Source organism: Lipophrys pholis (assembly GCF_963383615.2).
Source record: "Lipophrys pholis genome assembly, chromosome: 11".
Lineage (NCBI taxonomy): Eukaryota > Metazoa > Chordata > Actinopteri > Blenniiformes > Blenniidae > Lipophrys > Lipophrys pholis.
The window spans coordinates 4300244-4324703 of record NC_137631.1 but is presented as its reverse complement, the minus strand read 5'-3'; the positions used below and the strand labels follow the sequence as shown (position 1 = coordinate 4324703).

General features: G+C 42.0%; 1 protein-coding gene across 3 annotated transcripts in view; it reads left to right on the top strand.

Moving 5' to 3' along the window:
* Positions 1-4982: 4982 nt before the first annotated feature.
* The window catches only part of glg1a (golgi glycoprotein 1a), a 50525-nt gene continuing 31047 nt past the window's right edge, over positions 4983-24460 (top strand). Inside the window, exons 1-7 of one of the 3 annotated variants that reach the window (XM_080474695.1) lie at positions 4983-5699; positions 14443-14472; positions 16091-16177; positions 18437-18652; positions 22763-22966; positions 23748-23819; positions 23896-24082. In XM_080474695.1, coding sequence (XP_080330821.1) covers positions 5367-5699; positions 14443-14472; positions 16091-16177; positions 18437-18652; positions 22763-22966; positions 23748-23819; positions 23896-24082 — 1129 coding nt within the window. In that variant the 5' untranslated portion in view covers positions 4983-5366. The remainder of the gene's footprint in view (positions 5700-14442; positions 14473-16090; positions 16178-18436; positions 18653-22762; positions 22967-23747; positions 23820-23895; positions 24083-24460) is intronic. The other 2 variants (XM_080474694.1, XM_080474693.1) reach the window with 2 other exon arrangements.

Genomic DNA, 24460 nt, shown 5'->3' with positions numbered 1-24460 from the left:
TGAAAGATGAATTGATGTGTTGTTTGAAAATATACCTGATATAGAGATAAGATAGTTTTTGTTTCAAAACTACTGCAAATATGAAGCTTTAGAAGCTGTTTCAGCTTCATTTTAAAGTTTCAATGTGTTTTGCGGCTCCGGATGAATTTAATTTGGTGGAAAATCCCAAAATATGTCTTTTGTTCATAAAGTTGCAGACCTTTGTCGTCGAGGTTAATTCCAGATACAGTTTTTCTGTGGCGAACCAAGAAAGTGAGCAGTACAAAATGAGTGTGTTAAAAAAAAAGAACCTATAAATCAAAATAAACAGATAAAACTTAGCCCAGATAGAAGAAAAGGTAATACTTGTGTTTATTACCTTTACATTGTCTGACTCACATGATATGATGCCCTTTATTGAACTCTCAACATGTGTTTCAGTAAAAGGAGAGAGTAATACATTTCATGTTTCTTTTTTAAAATCAAGTAATTTCATCCCAAAGAGCTGAATCACATGAACACTCACAGATAAAAGTCAGTGCAGATCAGGGAGTTATTCACAGAAGTAAACAGGAGAACAAAACTAGATGTCAAAACATTGGTGCTCCGTTAAAGTTAAAGTTATATATATGAATGTAAAGAATAAGATCTTAAATAAGTAAGAACCACAAAAAGAAAGTAACGTCTTCTACATAGAAAAACTTATTTAAAAAAAAAAAAGTCACTCTGCTTTATCATTTTGCTGAATGCTACTAATGTTCATTATTTATTTCTGTTTTTCCACGTCAGGCCTCGTTTACCTGACAACGTTTTGAAAACGATGTTCATTTACACAGAAACGGCAGAAATACTAAAAACGATGTAGTTCACATGTCGGGCCACTAGTTGGAGTTGTTGGCTGTTTGTGTAATGACAGTTTTCCATGATTTCCAAACAAACAAACCACTGGACACAGAGGAGGGAGCCTTGATGCTACTTCAGGGGTCTGAAACCTTATTTTGTCGGTATAAACGGTCAAATCTCGAGGCTGAGAACAGCTCAAACAGCCAGAATGACTAAAAACAGATAAAATCGGTAAAGTTATTCCCAAAAAATAGAAAAAAATTACTAATATGATAAAAACACTAATAGTAAAAGATAAATAAATCAGCAAAATTGTCAAGATGCCTAAAATGGCTAAAACGGCACAAATTTGTTCAAACAAACCAAAAAAAAAAAGGTAAAATTACCGACAGAAGAAAAAACTAAAATTAAGTTCAAATATACCGAATTTGTAACTGTTGAATGTCGTGAATGTAATTTTCCTTTATTCTTTACTTCAGATCATTACCACGTCTTGTGGCTCCAGACAAACATTATTTTGGTGGGAAATGGTGAAAAGGGCTCTCCTGGTCATAAAGGTTGCCGACCCGACGCCGGCTGAACAGAAGCTTCAGTAAAAACCTCTCCAGATGTTTTCTGCTTCTGTGCTTCCAACACAACGTTAAACTCGCGTGTGAAAACACACTTTCTGTGTATAAAACACACTTTCTGTGTATAAAACTTGAATTTGCGGACTGAACTTTGAACCACCTTGTGTTTGGTTCACGGCGGTTTTGTGCTGCAAAACCTTCAAGTTGTGTCTTTTAACAATTAGTTGTTAGTTCATGTAATCACAGTTTCACGATAAAAAAAGAGCGATCGAGGCTGTCGTGCGTTTGTTCCAAATAAAATCCACGGATGATGAAAACGGCTCATTTCAGAATCATTCTTTACCATTTCTCGGCTCAGTGAGATGGTGCGTTCAGGGACCGTTGTGCGATTGGGAACTTGACCATCTTATCCACAATTAAAGAAAATGTGTGCAGATATTTAATGTCTTATTGGAACGTGAACCCTGCAAAATTAGTTCACGTTTTCTTCTGAAGAACTTTCAACACAGATTGAAGGACGTTTATTTCCGTCACAGTTTGGCCTTGATTACACAATATTTAACGTGGAAACGATTCGTTTTTGCATTTTCGTTTCAGAAAAGTTTTGCATGTACATGGCAACATTTTGAAAATGATGTCAGTTTATACAGAAACGGCAGAAATACTGAAAACAGTGTAGTTTTCATGTTAGGCCACTCGTGGTTGTCAGTGGCTGACCTGGCTGGTTTTCTGCTAAAGTAAATATGAGTAGAGATTTTTTATTATAGCTGCACGATGTACTCACTCTTTGATAGTAAATTTTACTCAAGACTATCTTTGTGTGTACTTACAAAACCCAAGTAAATAATGCTTGATTTTCAGGATTATTTAACTGGTTTTCCTTTACTTTATTCGGAGTAATATTTCAATAATATTCACATGATATTTAAGCGACCATCGACACCACTATTCTAATAGGAATGTGTTGTATTTCCAACATGGGCTACTTTTAAAATAAAATGCTTTTAAATTAAATTATCTGAACACATCTATAATATGAAATGCTAACCCATTATACAGTAAAAACTTCCAATCCAGGAATGGGGCCGTTCCGATCCAGTATCGGTATCGGGTTCCGATACCAACATAATTCACAGATTGGAAATTTCCGATCCAACCTGCCGAGATTTTCGATCCATGAAGCCTCGTCTGTGTTTTACTGTTGCTGAAATGACTCCACAAGTTTGTACTGCTTCCTTTTCTGACCTTATACTAACCTCAAGTTGCCTTTTGAGAGAATACATGCATACATTAGTACATTTCATACTTGCCTGTAGAGGAGTTTATTACAGCCTCATATAAAATCAACAACAATGATAATAATAGTATTAATGCAAACAGAGCTCCAGTATCGGAATAGTATCGGTATCGGCAGATATCCAAATTCGGGTATCTGGATCGGCTCGGAAGTGAAAAGATGTGGATCAGTGCATCCAGAATATAAAGTATTTCATGCTCTTATTCTATTTAGTCAGGAGAACCACGTTGAGAATAAGAATCTCTTTTACAAGCGTGTCCTGGAGAGCTGGGGAGGCCGAGGGTCTTGCTCAGGGACCTCCAGTGCATGTTTTTTGGTCCGTGGGGGAAACCGGAGTACTCGGAGGAAACCCACACCCGGGGAAAACATGCAAACTCCACACAGAAAGACCCTGGTTTTTTTTTTTTAACTCACTGTCGTCATGCTGTGAGACGAGAGTGCTAACCACTGCACCACCGTGCGGCCTGTCCTGTTGTAAGCTGTAGGTGCTTTAAGGAAAAGAGCTCTGGTCAGCCGGTTCAGTGTAGTACATCCACAGAGACAATATTTCCTTTTGTACCATTCACTTTCAAAAGTACCAACACCCATCATCGTCTCCCATCATTAAAAAAGTTGAGCTTTTTCTCTAAAGGAAGATGTGAAAACTGTTTTAACCTCTCTAGTGGTGTCATCCTGCTGGTGAACCCGCCACCGAGTTTGAGAGCGAAGTATGGATTCACTAATTCCCTGTGAGCATTCGTACAGCACTGGCATAGCGCAGTAAGGTTAAACGGCAGCATAGCAATCTGCCTTATAACGTAAATGATTTTTAAATGTGAAAACTGACTGCATATGCGTGAAACTCCCATTGTTAAGATGTGAGAGGAAAAGACAGAGTAGCATTGTGCCTTCAGGAGAGGGTGAAGACTTCGCCGTAATACAGTGCAAGGATGTGACTTACGCAGTTCTCTATCTAGGCCAGAAGGAGGCAGTGTTGAATCATTTTTATTGGGTCTATGAAAAGCACTAAAGACTGTCACTTTCAAACCTACTAAATCTAAAATTAAAATTGGAAAAAAAATATGTGAAAGAAATAAAAAAAAAAAAATCACAATTGATTATAAAAAAAATGAATGATTTCATTTATTCCTTTCAACCTTGGGTAGGCAGGGCCTACCCTGCCCACTCTGATGACTACTACTACTAGTACTGGTAGTAGTATTTTTACCAATAAACATAACTGAACACATGCATGCTGAGGGCTGCAAATATTGTGCAAACTGAGAAGCAACAGCCTGCCACAAAACATGAGCCTGAAGAGAAACCCAGTGTCAAAGTAGATGTTTAGGATGGATTTCCCGACAACACACAGTTAAATCTTGCGTTGAAATTTTTTATTGCAAAGAAAAGAAAAAAGTTAGCTATGAAGGGAGGACATGTTTTGAAGACGTTTCCTTGTAGTTTTCAAATAAAGGCATCTTTAAAGAGAACATAATATTGTAATTGAATCCTGCATAGAAATGGACAAATACAATTTATTGGACTGAAAAATAGTCCCCTTATAACCTTTGAACTTAAACAGAAAATTACCATAATCTCAACCTAAAATCAATGTTAATGATACCTCCTGGTTCAAAACAATGAAATGTCCAAATATCATCTCCTATAATTAATACACTTTGCAGCCTTTAGCGTGGCGGCTTTGAGGCTAATGCTAGTTAGAGATATATACCATTACCATCACCATAGTTTGGGTCTTTGTGTTGTGTTACTGTCAATACTCTACAACTGTGTAGAGTATTGACAGTAACCAAAACCATTGAAACTAAGATGAGGCTTCACAAAAGCAATGTTAGGACTGTTCTTTAGTCTGGCTCTGAGTGCTGGCGAGTAATGAAAGGACATGAGCAAGGTTAATGTATGTCTTTCACAGCAGCTGCCTCTGTATGCGCTGCAATATTTACTGGCCCAGCGAGATCACAAAGCAGGAACTGTGTAAGTATAAGAATCGAAAGCTGCGATGGCTTGATCACGTCATAAAGACGCCCAATGACAGGATACCCAAAGTTGCCATGAGATGAACAGACGATGGCCGTTTCTCGACATGCGTACTTGTCGGTACTTGTGTTCTCACGTACTTGTGAAACGTCATCAGTTGGAGACAAAGTACCGATCTAATTCAAAGTACGTATCTTTGCGAGTGAGTATGAAATACCTGAGTGTGTACTCGCTCTGCCCACATTACCGGGGATACATCAAGCCATGACTGATGTGGACTTGGGAAGCCAAATTACCCATAATGCATTTGCTATTACAGTCTGAAAGTCAGTACTTCTGAGTACATCCTTGGAATTGAGAAGCGGCCTATCTCACTCCAACCATCATGGACTTTAACTGGAAGGTTAGAATAAAAGAATTCCAATAAAACCACCTGACAAAGGACCGTGATGACGGAGCTGGAATTATCACATTATGTCTCTGACAGGATGAACAGGTTGAGTGTGTGAGAGATTAAAAACCAGTAAAGCAAGAAGAGAAAACTAATAACATATTAGCGTCTCCTAAAATTCCTCTGAGGATGAACCCAGTGACCCTCATTGTGTCTGAATGAGATGTTCAATCCGTTCACAACTTTATAGTCAGTGTGCATATTTCCGACAGTCCGTGAAGGCAGCAGCAGGCTGACTGGCTCAGTGAAGATGGCGGACTGTATACGTGTTCCTCTGCTCCTGCTTTTGATGTGCATCTTATCGTGTGTGCATCCACTTCGAGGAGACAACAACATCGTACCCAAGCTCCCCGGCAATGCTGAAAACCTGCAGAATCCAGCCGGGGGTCCGGGGCCCGTCGTGGGGCTCCCAGTTGCCGTTGAGAGGAACCAGGGTGCCGGGGCCTCGCTGCCTCGGAGGCGCACTGCCGGCTGGAAGTTGGCTGAGGAGGCGGTGTGCAGGGAGGACTTGACTCGGCTGTGCCCGAAACACTCCTGGAACAACAACCTGGCGGTGCTGGAGTGTCTCCAGGACAGGAAGGAGGTATGTGGGCTGCCTTGGCTTCCATGGTTGCGACAGTAAAAAGCAGGGTGTGCCTGCTGAAACCCACCTGCTACCGTTAGCTGCCACAGTTAGCCAGCTGTTAGCCACCGCCAAACACCGTTCAAAAAGCATCGATTTATGGTCCTTCCTCTCCCCTGCAGTATGGCAGCGACTTTATCAAAACATTAAATACATTGTCAGAGGCGTCAGGGGGCACTTTTTACATCGGCATTAAACGACTCCACAAATGACACTTAACTTATGTAAGATGAGCATGTATTCGTATCGCGTCTTCGCACACACATCGCTTTGAACGTCTCATGTAAACCATTAAAAGTAGGAATTGCGAAGCGTTGCTTTCTAAAGAAACCGTGGATCTAAAGGTTCATCGCAAGAAAAACAAAACTTATCCAGCGGACGTGGCAGTTGCAGATATAACTGTTTTGATTTTTATTGTCAGACACCGACTGCACGAATCGTTCAGAGCTCAACGTAGTACAACGTGATTATCTGGGAGAAGCCATCCACTGTCAGGAAAAGACTTTCTGCTCTTAAGCATAACACTACAAACATGGAATCATACACGGCTCGTGACATTTTGTTAAACTGGTTTGCCTGACATCGATATCGATCAGTGAACCGGTTGGAGACCTACTGCATCTCTCATGCGCCCCCCCCCCCCCCCCCCTCGTCGCACCAGTTTGGCCACACAGCGGAGCCTTTCTCTCTCTGATGGTCTGCAGCAGGATTGTGAGCCACTCGGAGCTCCTGCATGTGACAGACACGGACGTGGCCAGAAACTGTTGGTCTGTGTGGTTTGTTAGCAGGCCGGGAGAAAATGCATGCAAAAGGGGGTAAACATAAACACTCCACACAGAAATGGCCTGAAGTCAAACCCATGACGATCAAGAGTACAAACCACTGTCCAGAAGATACTCCCCCCGGGTCAATTGTGTTAGCAGTTTGAGTTTACAAGGCGATGTATAGACCGGGAGACAGTTTAATCGTGGCCAAATGTGCTGTGCAGGCTTGGTAATTAACAATAGCTGAGATTGCAGCCCTAATTCCATAGCACTGGTGGCAGTTCATCTCTGAGAAGAAGCTCGGAGCTCTTGTCCAGGTTGGGTCTTGTCCATACAAGCAAATGGTTTCTTTTTTTTTCTAAACATTGTTCTTAAAAACAATTCCGTCCACACATCACTATAATAAACACGGCTCGAAACGATGTAGTTTACATGCCAGGCCTTCAGGTGGTGCTGTAACTCTGCCACCGAAATGCACCAAAAACCACAGAGGAAGACGACAAGAAGCATGCAAATTGCAAAAAAAATTAGAAGAAGACAGAGAATACTCCTGCTCATCCTCGTACGTGAGAAATCCAACATATCGCCATATTAAACCTACTAGCATCAGTCGCTTCTGCAGCGCGACCTGGAGCTTGTAGTCCGCCGTTGTTGCTAAGTTCTCATGTGGACAGGCTCTGGGCTGTCTGGGCTGTCCTTTTCACTCCCGATTAGAGTAATTCTTAGGGATGTCCCGATCACACTTTTTTGTCCCCGATACCGATCCGATTTTTCAGAAGTATCGGCCGATACCGATACTTTCCCGATCCGGTACTCGCATTGCTTTTGCAAATATACTCAATAGTCTATTTTTGGAGCGACTAAGATGTCTGAAGCTAAAAGCACTATTGGCAGAAGCTTTGTTTACCTAGAAATTATTGTAAAACTCACTTATTGAATCAAGATTCTTCTCAGAATGACTTAAGAACTTATTCAAACTTAATTCAGTCATAACGACAAAAAGAAAAAACAATTACTCTGCAATCTTGTATCTCTTATTTATGTTAACTTAAACAACTTCACCTGGATTTTGTGGCAAATTAAAAATGAAACCCGTTGAATCAGTTTGACTAACATATAAACTATAACAAACAACAACATCAACAGTATTCAGTAAAACCAATCGGAAAAACCCAATTCCACTTCAAAGTGTCTTTGACTGGTTGGGTTGAAAATAAATCCTAAACATTTTTAAATACAATAATAAATAAAGAAATCTTAACATAAATACTCTTAGGCTCCAATGTAACTTCTTTGTGTATTTAATTTCAGTTTGACTTAAAGCAGTATGAGAGGTTTGACCTGAATTGTCACAAAAATTTACATTTCAATGTGAATTATAAACACTTAATTCCACTTCAAAGTAGTAAAACCTGTTTGACAAAAGTACTCTGAACATAGTTCTCTCAAGAACGTATTCAGAATATCCCAGTCTCCTTTCAAACCAGCGTAACCGTCTGGGTTATTGTTTTCGCCATTATCGCTCCCCTGTGGGTACTTATCCTTTATTTTAAAGTCGAGAGTTTGCTGCTTTGGTGCGGCTTTTTCTTTAGTTGTTGTAAACTGAGCGTACTCCGCCGCATGTTTACTTTTTAGATGTCTTATCAAATTAGTTGTGTTAAACAAAGCTCTGGTGCTCCACCTCTCGGCACTGTGGCGAAGCAAATAGTACAACTGGCCACTGGACTGGCTTCGTTGTCAACATTAAAATACCTCCAGACTGCTGACGTTTTATCCACTCGATGGCTTTAGGCTGCTAACGGCGAGGTCGCTATACGTCAGTTTACGGCAGGTCGCAACCGGGGCTCGCTTTACGGCAGCTGACGTGAGAAAGTTTAAAAAAATTTTTTTTATAAGATCGGCGGGTTGATCGGCTGGATTTGGCAATGCCCGATCACTCACAAATCACCAATAACGGCCCCGATCCGATATCTACCAATCAGATCGGGACAGCCCGAGTCATTTTTATTCACGTTGTTTTCTTGACGCACACTGAGTGACATGGAGGTTTTTTTAGCTTTCAGTCTCTTCATACCTTGAATCATTTGTTTCAAAATGGTGTAATCTTTTCCTTTACATAATAAAACCTGTCTTTGCTGGTAATTTTCCAGTCACCAGTAACTCTTGTGACCTTCAGGCCCATTTCGGGGCTTCTTAAGAGATCAGCACTAGACTTGAGGCTGTTGGCCGGGTGGCAGCTGATTGCTCTCTCAGTTGTTTAAGCTCATTAGCTGCTGGTGTCTGACAGACTGAGCTCTCTCTATACGCCACCACAGGAGCTTACTCAAGCTGACACGGGCCTCAATTTGTACCCAATTTGTGCTTGCTCACAATCACAAGACAGTGTCCTCTCTGGTGGCAAAAGTCATTGCCTGTTACTCCCTTTGTTTCAAACGAGTAAGAAAGTAATCCTTTCAGTAGAAGGTTAAAAAAAAAAAAAAAAAAGTAGTTGTAGTTGCAATTTGAATACTGTCATTCAAACTGATCTGAAACAAAAACACAAGCACATTATTTATGTAAAAAAAAAAAAAAATTGTTGTATACAATATGGAAAAATCACAAATTTGCATTCTTGTAGTTTTTCCCTCTTTAATTAATGGTGCAGACATATAAGGAACTGACATAAGTTGAAAGAAAATTGGCAGCATCTGTCCAATAATGGCAGAATCGACTGTTTAATCCTTTTAAATTTCTTAGACTTTAATGGCGTTTCACACCAGCACTGTTTGATCCAGACCAGAGCTTCAGGGAAAGTTTGCTTCGTTAGGGCCGATGTGAAAGCTCCCCTGGACACTGATCCACTTGAAAACGTGAGTCTCGGTTCACTTGCAAGTGAACTGAGGTCCGCTCCGCAGGTACCATCAGGCGGACTTTCCAGCACGCGGAGCGAGAAGACGTGACATAGGGTGCAGTGGATTTTGGGTAGTAAAGAAACTCTGCGTCTGCGTCTGCGTCTGCGTCTGCGTCTGCGTCTGCGTCTGCGTCTGCGTCCGCTCTGAAGAAGCAGACGCAGAAAGAAAAAGTTGGAAATATCTCGTGGGCAGACGTGAAGTAGTGAGGAAGGCACTCATTGATATCGGGTCTGAAGACTACATATCGTGGTTGCTGGTGTTCACACTTTCGCCACTGGCCGGCGAAAGATTTCTGTTTTCAGTCCGGACCAATCAATGAGCCGGGTTTCTACTTGGTCATGCTTTTCTTCTTCTCTGGACTGTGCTCGTTTTGACTGGTGAAAGCAAACTTAACCAAATGAAGGGGTGAACATTTTCAGCGTCTCCGCCCATTCGAACAGAGTCCGTGAACTATCCTGGCGTGCAAGCGCCTGAAGGGCACGTCTGCAGGCGACTGGGAGAGTCCATATTTTACATTCTTATTTGACATTTTGGACACCATGTCTCTACTTTCAATTCACATTTTGGCTTTAGCATACACAACTAAGTAGAGCATCCGAGAAGTCTATAACTTGGTTTTTTTTTTATACTTGCAGCTTGAGTATTTCTTGAAGCAAGCTCACAATACACCTTTTGTAACATTGCATAGACCTCAAACTGAAATATTTAACAGTTATAGCTACCTAAATGTGAAGATTTGGTCCAATAGCTGTTGGATTTCACTAGTTGAGATTGAGTGATTAATTGTCATTTAGATTATGACAAACCAAGTGCTTTGGTCTACTTTTTTATTCAAGCAATATTGCAAACCGATTGCCGGATCAACCTCTAAAACAGCAAGAGGATTTTCTTGTATTTATGATGTTCATCTAATCCCATTTTGTGAAGTTGCGTTGAAAAGCCAGCGGCAAGTCAATCAAGAAAGTCATTGGCATGATAATCATTAGCTGTCACTAAAAGGTCGCCCAGTCAGTCAATACATTTGCAGACCTTGAATGTGTACCGGTTATCGCAGTTGTATGCAAATGTATGTGTCACAAAGGAAAACCAGTTATAAAAACAGAAGCCATAACAGCGGCAGGAAGACCCAAGCTCGTCAACAGTTTTCAGGCTCGTTTCCCACCCAGACCTTTTGAAACCCTGTTCGATGCTGTTTTGAGCAAACTTTAAAGGTGCATCTGTAAAATTTAGATGAATCTATTTAGAGAACATGTCTTTAAGCCTCTAAACTATGTTTTTATGAGTCTATGAACACTCGTCACTTTCCCACTTGGCACAGGAACTTCATCTGGAACTTGCTGCGGCAAAAAAGTAAACGGTTGCTGTACTTGCATCTTGCTATCGCTCAGAATTGAAGAGGCCTATGTTCTTTTGAGGTTTGTTGTTTATTTGTTATTATTCACGGCCACTGTTTTCTACATTGCACCTTTTGCGGTCACCACTGGAAGAGGCTTACACAGGGACAGAGAAGGTGCATGAGGTGTCAGAGACCTCAGCAGTGCAGATAAAGATGTGGTTGATGGACAGAGCAGGAGGGCTGCATGATAGGAGGTAAACGTCCCATAATGTTAACGATAAAAATCTCTTTGGCCATAAATGTATAAATCATGCTTTATTAATGGTCTTGGGGAAATTCCTTTTTTCCACTTTGACCCACCTGATAGTAGGATGTGGAGGTGCAGCCACATTGCGGCGCTCCGGAGAGCCCCTGGCTGTCAAGGGGACCGGCAGTGGTGACATGTCTGCTGTGGGATTCAAACCTGTGACCTCCCGATTCCAAGTCTGCTTCTCTAACCTCTATTGAGGATTTGTTCTTTCGCTGGGACTTTTTTCTCTCTATCACATGTGCGTCTGTACTTCCCACCTTCTGTTACATTTGTAAATGAGGTTGTTGTAGTTGTGGTTTGTCATTCTTGTCTCGCCTTACCTTGATGGACATATATTGTTTCTCGACTGTCCTCTAGGTTTCTGTCCAGAGAAACGCAAGAGGAGGAAAACTTGTTATGAAGTTCAAAAACATAAAGCAAAAATACATTAATATATATATATATATATATATATATATATTTTTATTTTTTTTTTTATTTTATTCCGATAGTCAATATAATGCCTTTACCCGACTCCCCATTATGACCATTAGCTCATGTTAATTTGCAAAGCCTGAAGAAAATTCTAAAGAAATATGACCCGATTGGGGATAGGATAAGTGTGATGTGTGAAGTTATAATTCAGTCCATCACTGGAGCATCCATCTATCCCCGCTATCACTTTTCCTCGTCAGACATTGTAATCAAGTTTGCGCGAGCATTGATTTTTGTGCTGCTACTTGTTTCTTGGAAGAGACGATGAGAGGAGATCTGGAGACGCTCCCGTCTAGGTTGAGGTGAATTCATGGAGCCTCACCAGCTGCTGCTCCTCTGGTCGGCTGGTCAGAGGCTGACATTTGCAGCCACTTTTAGAACTGGGTGAATTCCTGTGTGTCTCGGGCCCGCCCGCCCTCACTCCCGCCGGTGGCGGTGGTTTTGTGTACGTGGTGCACAGCGCCTGAGTCCACGGGGAGGAGGCTCTGCTCGAGTGTCACCCACCGAGGCCAGCGTGTACACGGTCTTGCCTCCTCCTTCATCCTGTCTCCAGTTTGATGGTCACCGGTCGACTCATTCGACCTGCAGGGTGTTTAGGGTAAAAAACTCAAACCCCTTTAATTACCTCAGTCTGTTTTAAATCCTGGATCGCACTCTATCTGATAGTCAGCAACTTTGTGTTTAGGGCTGCATCTAAGGATTATTTTGCTAATCAGGTAATTTGTAGATTATTTTTATGATTATCGAATATGAATCTCCTTTTTTAGTAATTTTCTTTAAACAAACATTTACATAACAGGTAAGTTATTAAGAACACATTTTCATGAAGAAAAGGAAAAACATGAGATTTGTTCATTTTACAGCTTTTTTTTTTTTAAATTCTCGAAACAGCTCAACACTAACACAATGAGCTTAATGAGCAATACTGGGACTCAAATATAAACAACCTTGTCACACGTCGCTTTTTGTACATTTAGTATGAAGTGCTTCCCACACTTTGATTTTACTCATTAAGGTTTCTCTCCTGTTGTGTCTTTTTTCTCCTGTTTGTTTGTTTCCTGTACCTTTTGCCAGCCGCCTTCACCATCTCGCTGAAAGCAGCTACTGTGCTGTGGCGCATGTGACTCAAAACAAGGCCAATTATTGGCTGTTTGCTGCCCCTGATGTGCTGATAGATTACAGCAACAGATGAATCATTACAGCCACACAGTGGTGGCTGTTAGAACAGCTGGGTTGACAGTTTGAAGGAAAACAAATGGCCTGCTTACAGTAATAAATGGTAGTCACCAGCTTCTCGATGACTAAATTAGTTGACAACTATATTAATAATCGTTTTGTTGTTTCAGCCCAATTTGTGTTTATACCTCTCATATTGTCAGATAAATACATACCACAGCACCATGACTGTATATTCAACCTGTGACGTTTCCGCTCTTTGAAGTTGTCCAATTGGACTATAATTTGCCATTGGATGGTTTACAGGTGTTGTGCGGATATGAGGAGCAGAAAGCAGTATTGCAGTGTTGTTCTGAGTTGCACTTACATTTCAGCCAGTATGCACACAAGAGAAAAGTGGTATTGCTCTTGGAACACGCGCTTCCGCTTGTCATGTCTGCAATAACGACACTCCAATCAGCAAAAAGCAGCACAATGTCATATTGTAGTACCTTGATATTTTCTCTACAGTTGAATAAATAACATACACACAGTAGAGTTGATGTCATTGGTTGAGATTGCGCTGCGATGCTGCCACGTTGAGTTCAAAAGTTTACCAAACATTGAGGGCGGTTCGTTATATGGAAGAAAGTCTGTGGACTTTGTTTGATTGGTCCGGAAATGCCAAGCACTTTCATACCTTCATTTGGTTTTGTTCACTTCAACCCTTGTATGGTGTTCGGGACTGTGCGACCCATCTTCACATTATATCAAAAGAAAATTGTTCCAATAATTACTTTTTTAAACTGCGACTCGTTGGCCTTGGCTTATTTTTTGTGAAGAACATATATCAGAACATATTTTCAATGACCACACGCTGTACATCCTCCTGTACACATTTGTTTTACATAGAGGATGTTTGGTCCACTGGACCCAGACCTTAGCAAAGTGTGAAAGTGTGAGACATGCTTCAAGCAACATTTGTGGACAGTGAAATTTCCATTAACTGTTCACTCCCTCGTCAGAAAGATTTGCAGGAAGCCGGTGCTTCATCAACCTTCTGTCTCTCAACTCCTCCGCTTGTCACGGCTGCCTTTGTTTGTTGTTTTTATTTTAAGATGGAGACGCACAGCTCCTGGCAGCCCGGGGTTCCGCCAAGCATGTGCCTCTTTTGTACTTTTACTAGCAGTTTAGACTCAAATACATCACCTTATGTCCTCTGTCTAAATCGTGCATTCTAATGCATTGTGGACTACGAAATACTACATTGTGATAAGATCAATTGTAGGACTAGTTGTCTGCTCTTACCGGGTCACTCGTCCGAGGTTCTACTGTATACATAAGTCAGACGGCTTTCAGCAGGGTGTGTGCTATTTTTTGGGACGTCTTTTTCCAAGATTAACCGTCCAAATGACGTCTTAAGGCTCGCTGCCTTAACCTGTGCAGTGAAATGGAGCGGCTGCTAATTAAACTGGCTTTAGCAGCAAAACTACTGCCTGTGTTCAGTGTGTTCCACCGAGCCACACTAGTCCTTGAATGCCACAAGACTCCTGCACTATCAAGGCCCTCAAACGCAGAAGAGACATTTTTTTTTATTTATATTTACAAGGAAAATGCTACATTACAGATAGCACAAGGTAATACTGGAGGTATTTGTATTTTGGCAGAAATTGAGTTAGTTTCTTTTGCTGTTGTTGTAAATAACTGTTCAAATTGTGAAGTTAAAAATGATTAATCTCTACTCCGTCTGTTGTTTCTGTTTTTTTTTTTTCAGGAAACTGAAATCGCAGCTGAATGCAACCATGTAAGTGCACCTTCATTTCCCAGCATGCCTTTCTTTTTGTATTGTAAGATGTCATGTGAAGTCTAAATATTCTCAGAACAGCCGGTTTGATAATAGAGATCCTCTTTTGTCCTTAGAGTATCAGTTATAGTACATGCAGAGTTATACTCATGACAGTGGCGTCTTGATGGGAGATGACACACTCCATATCTGCTATCCTCACCTGGGCCCGACCGATTAAGTGGCTGGCTGATTTAATCTGCTGATTATTGCCATTAGAGAATTATCGATAAGCTGCCAAAAATTGCCCGATTTACGTCGATGTTAACTGGGCTGTGATTTTACTCAAATAAATATTGCAAAAATTCAATATCATTTATATAAATACAGCCTTTTGCTTTAGAATATAAATTTTTGGGGTCAAAATGCTTTCCCATTTCTCTTCTGCTTGTCTCGCACTCCTCCCTGCAGCTGCTCTCACTCTGAGCAAGCTACTCTCGCACCCATCTGCTCTCAATGCACCCCCGCCCCTACCTGCTCTCAATGCACCCCCGCCCCTACCTGCTCTCATAGCACCCCCGCCCCTACCTGCTCTCAATGCACCCCCGCCCCTACCTGCTCTCATAGCACCCCCGCCCCTACCTGCTCTCATAGCACCCCCGCCCCTACCTGCTCTCATAGCACCCCCGCCCCTACCTGCTCTCAATGCACCCCCGCCCCTACCTGCTCTCATAGCACCCCCGCCCCTAACTGCTCTCAATGCACCCCCGCCCCCACCTGCCCTCGTGACCCCGCCCCTACCTGCCCTTGCGACCCCGCCCCCCGCCTCAAACTGCAATTCAAAAATTCAACGTATTTATAGGTTGAGGACCCCCTTAACCTTTCAATACATTGAATCTTTGAATCTTTCAGGTCATGGCAAATGAGCCTAAATATGTGTCAAACATATGATCTGTAGGCCAAAAGCAGGATGCCAGTGGGTCCAGTCTGGCCTGTGAGATGACTGCAAAAGCAGATCATCGAGTCGTCGTTGCAATTTCCCTTACATCAACATAGAAAGAGACATTTCACTGTATTTTGCCCCAGAATACGTCATTTAAAATTGGTATTATGTTGAAATTTTACTGACTTTTAAGATATTACATTTTCATTCCCGTACTCTTATTTGGGAAACGTTTGGATTTGTGGATGTTTGTGCATTATTATACTGTATTTTTTCTGGTCTGACCTTCTTTAGCTTCTTTATGAACTAATGATTTTGACACTGCTGGCTGAAACCCTACATCAGCAGTTTTTAAATGTCTTAAGTGACATAGTGCATGACTATTTTATTTCCCAGATTCCCCTTTTTGATCCATTTTATGTTCAAATCATTCAAATGCTGCTATTTTCACACAATTTATGATAAGTGTCTCAAAAAGGTAAAATGCTCTCCCTTCAATTTGTCTTGCAAAAAAATGTTTGGATCTATATTCAGAAGCAGACATTTCACCTTTTCTTTTTTGAAAAATATAAATGACCAATATATTGTTTATCAGAAATGTCTTTATTCCCTAATATCGGAATCAACATCAGCCTTAAAAAAATTCCTATCAGTCAGGCCCTAATCCTCACATCTCTTTATTCTTCTCTCTTCCAGCTGCTGTGGAACTACAAGCTCAACCTGACCACCGACCCCAAGTTCGAGTCGGTAGCGGTGGACGTCTGCAAAACAACCATATCTGAGGTCAGTCCCTGAAATGGAATTACCTTGGGGAGCACGACCAACCAAAGCTGAAGGTTGCAGTTTTCAGACCGACTTTGGAGAGCAGAGTTCAAAGTATTTCACAAACTTGCCCAGGCTTGTTTTTTGGTACAATTGACTGTAAAAAAAAAAAGTCAAACTGTTTACTTAATAGTTGTTTAGTGACTCTTTAGAGCACATGTGTCAAACTCAAATGTGGCCCGCCACGTAATTTTATGTGCCCCGTGAGGGCTTAAAGGTTTGATTAAGGGCTTTTGCACCCAAAAGAACCAGGTTCTAGTTCAGGGCTGGTGCCAGGGCCAGGTCTTAAATAAGCACGGCCAAAGAACCGGTTCTTTTTCCACCGTTAAGGGAGGCAAGTGAGAGTCACGTCAGTGCGTCACTCCAAAATGTAATGCCTCACTGATTTCCCCAATTTAGCGCTGACAGTGCTCATACAGGAACCAGGAGACAGACTGTATTCATCGGTTTGGACCGGGTCGCTCCATCTAGTCTGTTCTGAACCTCGGATGCACTATTGTTGTTTTTTCACGTCCGTCTTGCTTTAGTCCAGAGCCCCGGAGTGGACATTGAGAACAAAATAAAAATAACACGTGAATGAGCTTGGGGCTTATTTTTCAACATTTGTGCATTACATAGTGAATTTCTGCTCCTTTCACTTTATTTCTGGACGTGTCTGAATCAAATGCTTCAACATGGAGGAATGGAGGTGTAGAATGATAGAAAGCAGCTCTACAGCCGTTTATAATGACAACCTATGTAAACACACTCTGATTAAAGTTCTCTTTCTCATGAAGCCATTAAAAGGCTCATTTTATGGCTAAAAAATCCAGGCTTTCATTTACAGTAGTTTGTTTAGTAGTTACTGATGAACCAAAAGTCTGGCTTCATTATAAAGAAGTTCTGTGGGTAGAAAATATTGGAGCGTTTCATAGCGCAATGCAGCCGCACACAGACTTAGCCTGCGGTCATAACGCCATACAACACATGAAAGTGAAGTTAGTCACAATGATGTCACCATGAAATACATGAAAAAAAACAACAATGGGGAAACTGCTTGTAAATCATACATCCAACACAGCTGACAGAGCAGGAGCTCTCTCTCTCTCTCTCTCTCTCTCTCTCTCTCTCTCTCTCTCTCTCCCCCCCCCCTCTCCCTCTCCCTCCCAACCCGTGTTTCTATCAGCGCTTGTGATCTCTTGAGAGAACCTCCAACAGACGGTAAAACTGCAAACAAACAATGAACTAAAGCCTGTGTGCCCTTTGTCCACTCTGGACTACTGTAGAAGCAACATATATTGTGGAATTAGACTAGTTACTTATTCAGATATGGGCTCAGTATCTGGAGACGCAATAACTGGGTCTTTGAGGTGATTCTGTATGAATGAAAATATTCATTTGAATATGATAATTTTTGGTGAGGGACGTCTCTTGATCCCAGACTTGCTTTCAAATACAGTTCTGTATCTTTTCCTGTTTGCTCGTAGTAATCGAGGAGTTTCTCAGGGCCTTCCCAAGACACCTTTACTTATTGGAATGTAATTTTCCCTGGCAACACCACAGTTTTGACCTACGTTCTACCTATAAATTCTACAGTTTGTATAACGATTGTACTCTATATAAAATAAAGCACAAAGGTCAGCTACAGAGTTCGTGGAAACAAAGACATCAGTGTTGCGTCTCGCTGTGCAAACAGAACTGGTTATAATTTCAGTCAGAAGCCATTTATAACCCAAGCACCTGTACTCACAAGTGCTTAACCAGGCTGGCTAATGCTTAACGGAACTTGTGCTGTAACGTTTCAGTCATAAACTAGACTTTTATGTGCAGGTTAAAACATGAAGACCCACTAACAAACAGCAGTGGGTGTAGTCGGCACTCCTAGCAGTCGCCATAAAAAGATGATTACCAGTATTGTAATTAGAGGCAACGTTAGTGAAAGACGACATCAGATGTGTGTAATTTCATGTGTAATGTTTGGGCATGCAGTATTAAGTGAGCATGAAAGCAACAGATTTGTCAGGCTTTTTTTTTTTTTTCCTTGTTTGAAAGTGGAGAGTGTCACGAGTCACGACAGGTCCGGCGTCAACGTCTTTCTAATAATGGTCCAAATAAATTGTCAAATTTTAGCTATTGGTGGTAAAACTTCCAATCCTTCTAAAATTTACCTAAAACATAATGTAGAGGTCTTAGATAATACAGAAATAACAAAAGCCCCTCTGAATGTTTCCGCTTTCTCAGATTAAAGAGTGTGCAGCCGAGGAGCTTGGGAAAGGCTACCTGGTGTCCTGTCTGGTGGATCACCGTGGCAACATCACGGACTACCAGTGCAACCAGTACATCACCAAGATGACCAGCATCATCTTCAGCGATTTCCGGCTCATCTGCGGCTTCATGGACAAGTGTCATGACGACATCAATGCCCTGCACTGCGGCAGCATCTCCATCGGAGAGAAGGTGAGTGGAACCACTGTCGCTGGTTTAGGGCCTGTCCACAAGACAACGCCGTTACGTGTAACTGCATTATTCTTGACCAATCGTCCACCGCGCAGCATTGTAGTAGCCCCAAAATCAAGTAGTTTTTTTTTAACCCTCCCGCACGACCCTCTCCACGTGGTCACTTAACAACAATAGCAATGGGGGACTGCGTGCTCCAGGTCATGCTGCTGAAGCCACTGGTGCTCGTAGCTTTATTAAGTGATCCACAAAAGAATTGGCCTTGCCGTTCTGATATTTTTGGAGGGGACTGTATGTGACGCTGTAGTCGCTTTATCTTTATATTTGCTTAACGTGACATATTATTTTTTACTTTGCGAGTTCAGCTGGAGAGCAGCGGCTCTATGACTGACTCAGAACGACCCTGAATCTACTGGATGTGTCATCCTGAAGCCCGGCTCGTAGTCTGACAAGTCACACACTGCAATCAAGTGTTGTTAAAGAAGCAAACTGTTGAAACGATCCAGTAAAGTCCGAATGTAGCGGATGACTGAATATCAGTGCTGCTCTGGTTCTTCATCACTGATGGTTGTTTCCTGAATTGCGAAACGGCTGCCATTTACCAGATGAAACGTGGACTGTTGCCAGTCCTCTCCCCACCTCAACTGGGTCTGAAAGACTATTGGGAAAGACTGGTTTGACAGTGAACAGAGCGAATCGATGTCCTCCGAGTATGTTTTCTGACTGCCGAGCTAACCCTCATAAGCCTGTTGGACACAGTTGTTGTGGGATATCACAAGAACAGAACAACAACTTGCAGCAAGTAATTTATCTGTCTGCAGGAGCAGAGTGTTTCATTATCAGGAATTGGTTACGGCTGCTGTTTACAGATTGCACTGGCCCAGTCGGTTCTCTATATCACTCCTCAGGCAGAGGCTGGCTGCACTGTTTGGTCTTTACACGCTGAAAAACACACTTTACCCTTAGTGTTATATTTTAACTTGCCATTATCTATATTTTAAGAACGTTCACTTTTTTTTTATTTAGGCAGCAACTAATGAGTAATTCTTCCTTCCTTTTTTTTCATTCTGTTGAAGTAAAAAAGAAAAGCCAAGATTGGTTGGTTTCACAAACTTAAAAGTGCAAAGCTTGCAGTCACACTGGAACCAACCATGGACCATATATTCACATTTGAGGAGTTACAAGTTTGAAATGGTTGCGACATTCGAACAATTACCTTATTTGACTCGTGTCATGTGAGTGATGATTGAGTGAATGCTAAGAACTTGCAGCACTAAAGTGTGCATCAGGATCACATGTTGCATTTAGCTTAGCACTTAGCAGCATTAGCTTAGCAACACTTTTTCCACATACATCAACAGCCATGCAGCCACTTGGGATATTGTATAATACGGTATGTGCTTTTAATGTGTGAAGTTCCCAACGTCATGATAAGATGATGTTTTGTCTTCTTTGTGCTGCTCCATGTAACCTTGACGATTCCACAGATACAAACAGCGAGTCCTTGGGAAACAGTCCAGACCTGGAACTGCTTTCAGTTGACTTGCTCAACTGGACCTGTCTTAATAGTGTGCACACAGACTCATTACTGCCATGCTGCTGCGACATGTTGGTTTGGTTGGAAGTCACATCGTAGCACATGTTGCTATTGTCTGTTTAAGTTAAAAGGAATAGAATGAACACGGGCAGTATTTTTGCAGCTAAAGCCAGTTTAAGTAGCAGCAGCTCCATTTCACTGCACACTTTAAGGCAGCGAGCCTTTGGACGGTCAATCTTCGAAAAGGACGGCTGATAAAAGAGAGCACACCTTGCTGAAAGCCGTCCTACTTATGTGTACAGGAGAACTTTGGACTCGGGACCTGGAAAGAGCAGTCAAATTGTCGAGCACGGAGAGGTTTTAACTGTTAACGCACCTTAATGAGCGGACAGCCTCCAACAGGGGGCGCTGCTGTGAAGTCTATCGGTCCGTTTTTTTCTCTGTGTTTCCAACATAAACAATGGATGCACTGCCGTGTCACGAGATATCTTGTTGGCAGAGTCTGGAGACTGGTATTGAATCATTTAAGTTTCTTTAATGGCGTTTTACCATCGTGATTTTGTTAGATTAACACTCGCCAGCCGAAACATATTGTAGGGTCACGGAGCTGATCGCTGCAATGCATTATGGGAGTTGTGTTGGCGGTGTTTCTGTATTTGGGGTTATATTAGGCTTGTTAGTGTTGGTAATGATTGTGTTGTGTTTTTGTTGCTTAGTTTGTGTATTTAGTTTAGTTTAATATTTGGAAGTTGGCAACCAGGAGTGAAGAGGGGTTTGTGTGTCATCTCATTCGGCCATGGCGTTCCAGTTTAGTGTGTCAAAATAAAAGCCTTTGCTGGTTGCAGTTGGTATCATTGGAAAGGATCATTCTAATTTGTGAGTCGTGTCGACATTGGTGGTCTGCTTATGCAACGCACTGCCTTCCCAACTCTTGTGCTCACGGCACGTCGCTGGTCACGATGTCGTATATAGTCTAGGAAGTGAATGTGTATCATGCACATAGTAGTGAATTAAACACAACCTCAAGGCATTTTGGTAAATTAACTTCTTGAATTATTTGATGAATCATTTCAGCCATTTTATTTGCCAGAACTTGCCAGAACACCTGTTTTTTAAAGAGGCCAATTTATTTATTAATTATGAGAAAAAACTGCAACAAAACAGCTGAGATAACCGCCAACATGCAGACTGAAGCTCATAGAAAGCAAAACTAGCATCAGTTATACTGGTTTATGCTGATTTTTGAGAGTGGTACCTCTGTCATGTCACTGGGGGACTTGGTTAGTTCAGAATTTGCTCCAGTAAACATGACTTTTGTTCAAAAGTGACAGCAGACTAGACGAGGACCAAGAGAGACGGCGGCTCCACAGCTGCTTTCATCCAGCAGCAAGTCGCAGAGTCATGAAAACTTCAGTCATTTTGAGTTCAACACTTGAACTCACAAGTACATCAATGCTGCTCACGAATACATCCCGGCTTCACATTGTCACTCTGTATACCTTTCTACCAGTGGTGGCTGGCCAGTAGAGGGCGCCAGCCCCCCACCCTAGGCGGAAGCAAGGATTTTAATTTTGTTTTAATATAAGATATATTTAATAAATTGTAATACTGTCTAAATCTGTTTATCAATCAATCATACTTTATGCCAACAAACTAACAATTGGTCCTGAACTGTATTCGCTTTATTTTCTCCAGATAATCTTCAATAAAAGAGAGGATTTTGTGATTTCTCTCTCTCTAGTTTTGCGTGTGTGTGTGTGCGTGCGCACAGCCTGGGGCGCTGCAGAAAGCCGCCCCGAGGAGGCGGGGTTTAGTAGTGTTAGATTAAGTTTCTATCTAACTTCTCTAGATTCTTCATGTTCCACCACTGTGGCTGACTATGGAAACAACAGATCTGAGAGAGTTACGAATTCAAACAATTATTTATTAAACAAAGACATTCTCACCACATGGTCAGCTGCACAGGTCACGGCCGTGCTCCCCCCAGCTTAAGCATGGGAAAGAGAGAGAAATTCTACAGCAACAGTGACTTTTGAATCAGAGAGGCGGACTTCCTTCCGTCTCTGTGAACTGCCTCCTGTGAACACTTCCTTGTTTACACTCTGCACCAATGACAATGGACTCTGTTCTCTGAGGTGGGCTCTTGTTTGCAGTCACTTGCTTGTTTACTCATCAACAGGCTATTGTTCTTGAGTATCAGTGAGACCACATGGTACAAAATGGAGGGGAAAACACATGGGAGGATGCAATCCTATTGTCTCTAGCAGTGAAGCTGAAATGGCAGACGACATAGAAGAATTCAAGTTAAAATAATCTAACATTAGCGATCCCACCAATTACTGATTAGACATCGGAGTGACTGACATAAAATTAAACTAATCGTCATTAGATGTTGAGACTTAGGGTGACTTTTAAATTAGATTAAAAGTTTCATCCATCCTACAATCTTTGATTGGAAAAAAAAAACCTACTTCCAATGGCTTCCATGCAGTGATTATGAGACCTACAAAACGGTAATGGTGGCAATTTTTTGTCTGGCCTGCTGCAACTTTCCACCTTGACTCTCTCTGCAGGACATCCACTCACAAGGAGAAGTGATCGCCTGTCTGGAGAAAGGATTGGTGCGGGAGGCGGAGGAGCAGCCAGGGGCGCACCCGATCCGGGACGACTGCAAGAAGGCCATCATGAGGGTGGCCGAGCTGTCTTCAGACGACTTCCACCTGGACCGCTACCTCTACTTCGCCTGCAGAGAGGACCGGGAGCGCTTCTGTGAGACGGTGAGGACTTCTCAGAGGAAATCAGTAATATAATAAAGAGCTGAAACATTTCAAATATCACTGGTTTTAACAGCTTGTTCTGAAAAGCCACGAGGAAATATGTAAAGTGTTTGGTTCTTAACAGTAAATTACTGTAGTAGATTACTAACGGTAATAAATCGCTTAGTCCTTATGGAGCCATGGTGGCAGTACAGAGAGCAAAGCTGCCCAGACCTCTGTCCCCTGCAACTTCCTCCAGCTCTCCTGGGGAGACCCCAAGTCGCCCCCAGACCAAACCAGAGATGTAATCTCTCGGGCGAGTCCTGGACTCGCACCCGGGTTGTCGTTACTGGGAGCAGTGCTGGTTATAATGTCTCACAGCTGCAGGGCCGAAGGACCTGCGACACCGCTCCTTCACACACTTAGCAGGAAGGAGTCGCTCGCTCTCCAGTGCTCTGTGTCTTTCATGGGGTGGGAGTCATTGCTCATGAGGGAAGATGGCTTCGCCGTCATTCTCCTCTCTCCCTTTGCTTCCTCCCAGTGCTTTGATGCTTTGTGGGAGCAGTGAGTGTGTGTTTACAGTTAATCATGTGTTTAACTCCTGATGTGTCACTTAGTTCTTTCGAATGACTATTATTTCATGTGTTTTAAGTAACTTTTTTAACTGAGTGATTTAAAAAAAACAAAAAAAAAAAACATATATCTACATTCATCCAACAGTACATTAAGTAAAGTAATTGAATGAATAAAGTTTTCCACACCAATGAAAAAGTCTCTTAATGTGTCTGTTTTGGTTTTCTAGACAATGGCCGGGGAGGGCAGAGTTTACAAATGTCTCTTCAATCACAAGTTTGAGGACATCATGTCTGAGAGGGTGAGTTTGCAGCAACTTCTGTCTTAAAGCCCGTTTGGCTTTTGTTGCCATACCAATGACTCCCACGTGTCCACAGTGTCGCGAGGCTCTGACCACCAGGCAGAAGCTCATCGCTCAGGACTACAAGGTGAGCTACTCGCTGGCCAAAGCCTGCAAGTCGGACCTGAGGAAGTACCACTGCAGCGTGGACACCAGTATGCCCAGAGCCCGAGAGGCCCGCCTCTCCTACCTGCTGCTGTGTCTGGAGGCTGTGGTTCATCGAGGTGAGCCGCCCGCCTGGACTCTTACTCACATTCGTATATTGACTTCTGCTCTCCACAATCTGCTCTAATAAGTCCCTAAAATACCTGAATATTCACATTCAAAATGTCCTCCAATATGTGAAAATAAAAGGTTAGTAGTTCTGACCTTGTCCTGCCAAATAGACAGTATTTATTTATATATCCAATAACTCGGGTAACACACGAACTGCAACAGCATAGAGATAAACTTGCTATAACACAAAGCTCCCAATTAACTTTTAAAACGCTATAGAATTAATGAGCACTGACACATTGCTTCATTGTAATTAATACTTATATTTCACTATAGTTGGAGTGTAAATAGAAGAAATGCAGCTTTGTTCCTCAGAACACTGCTAA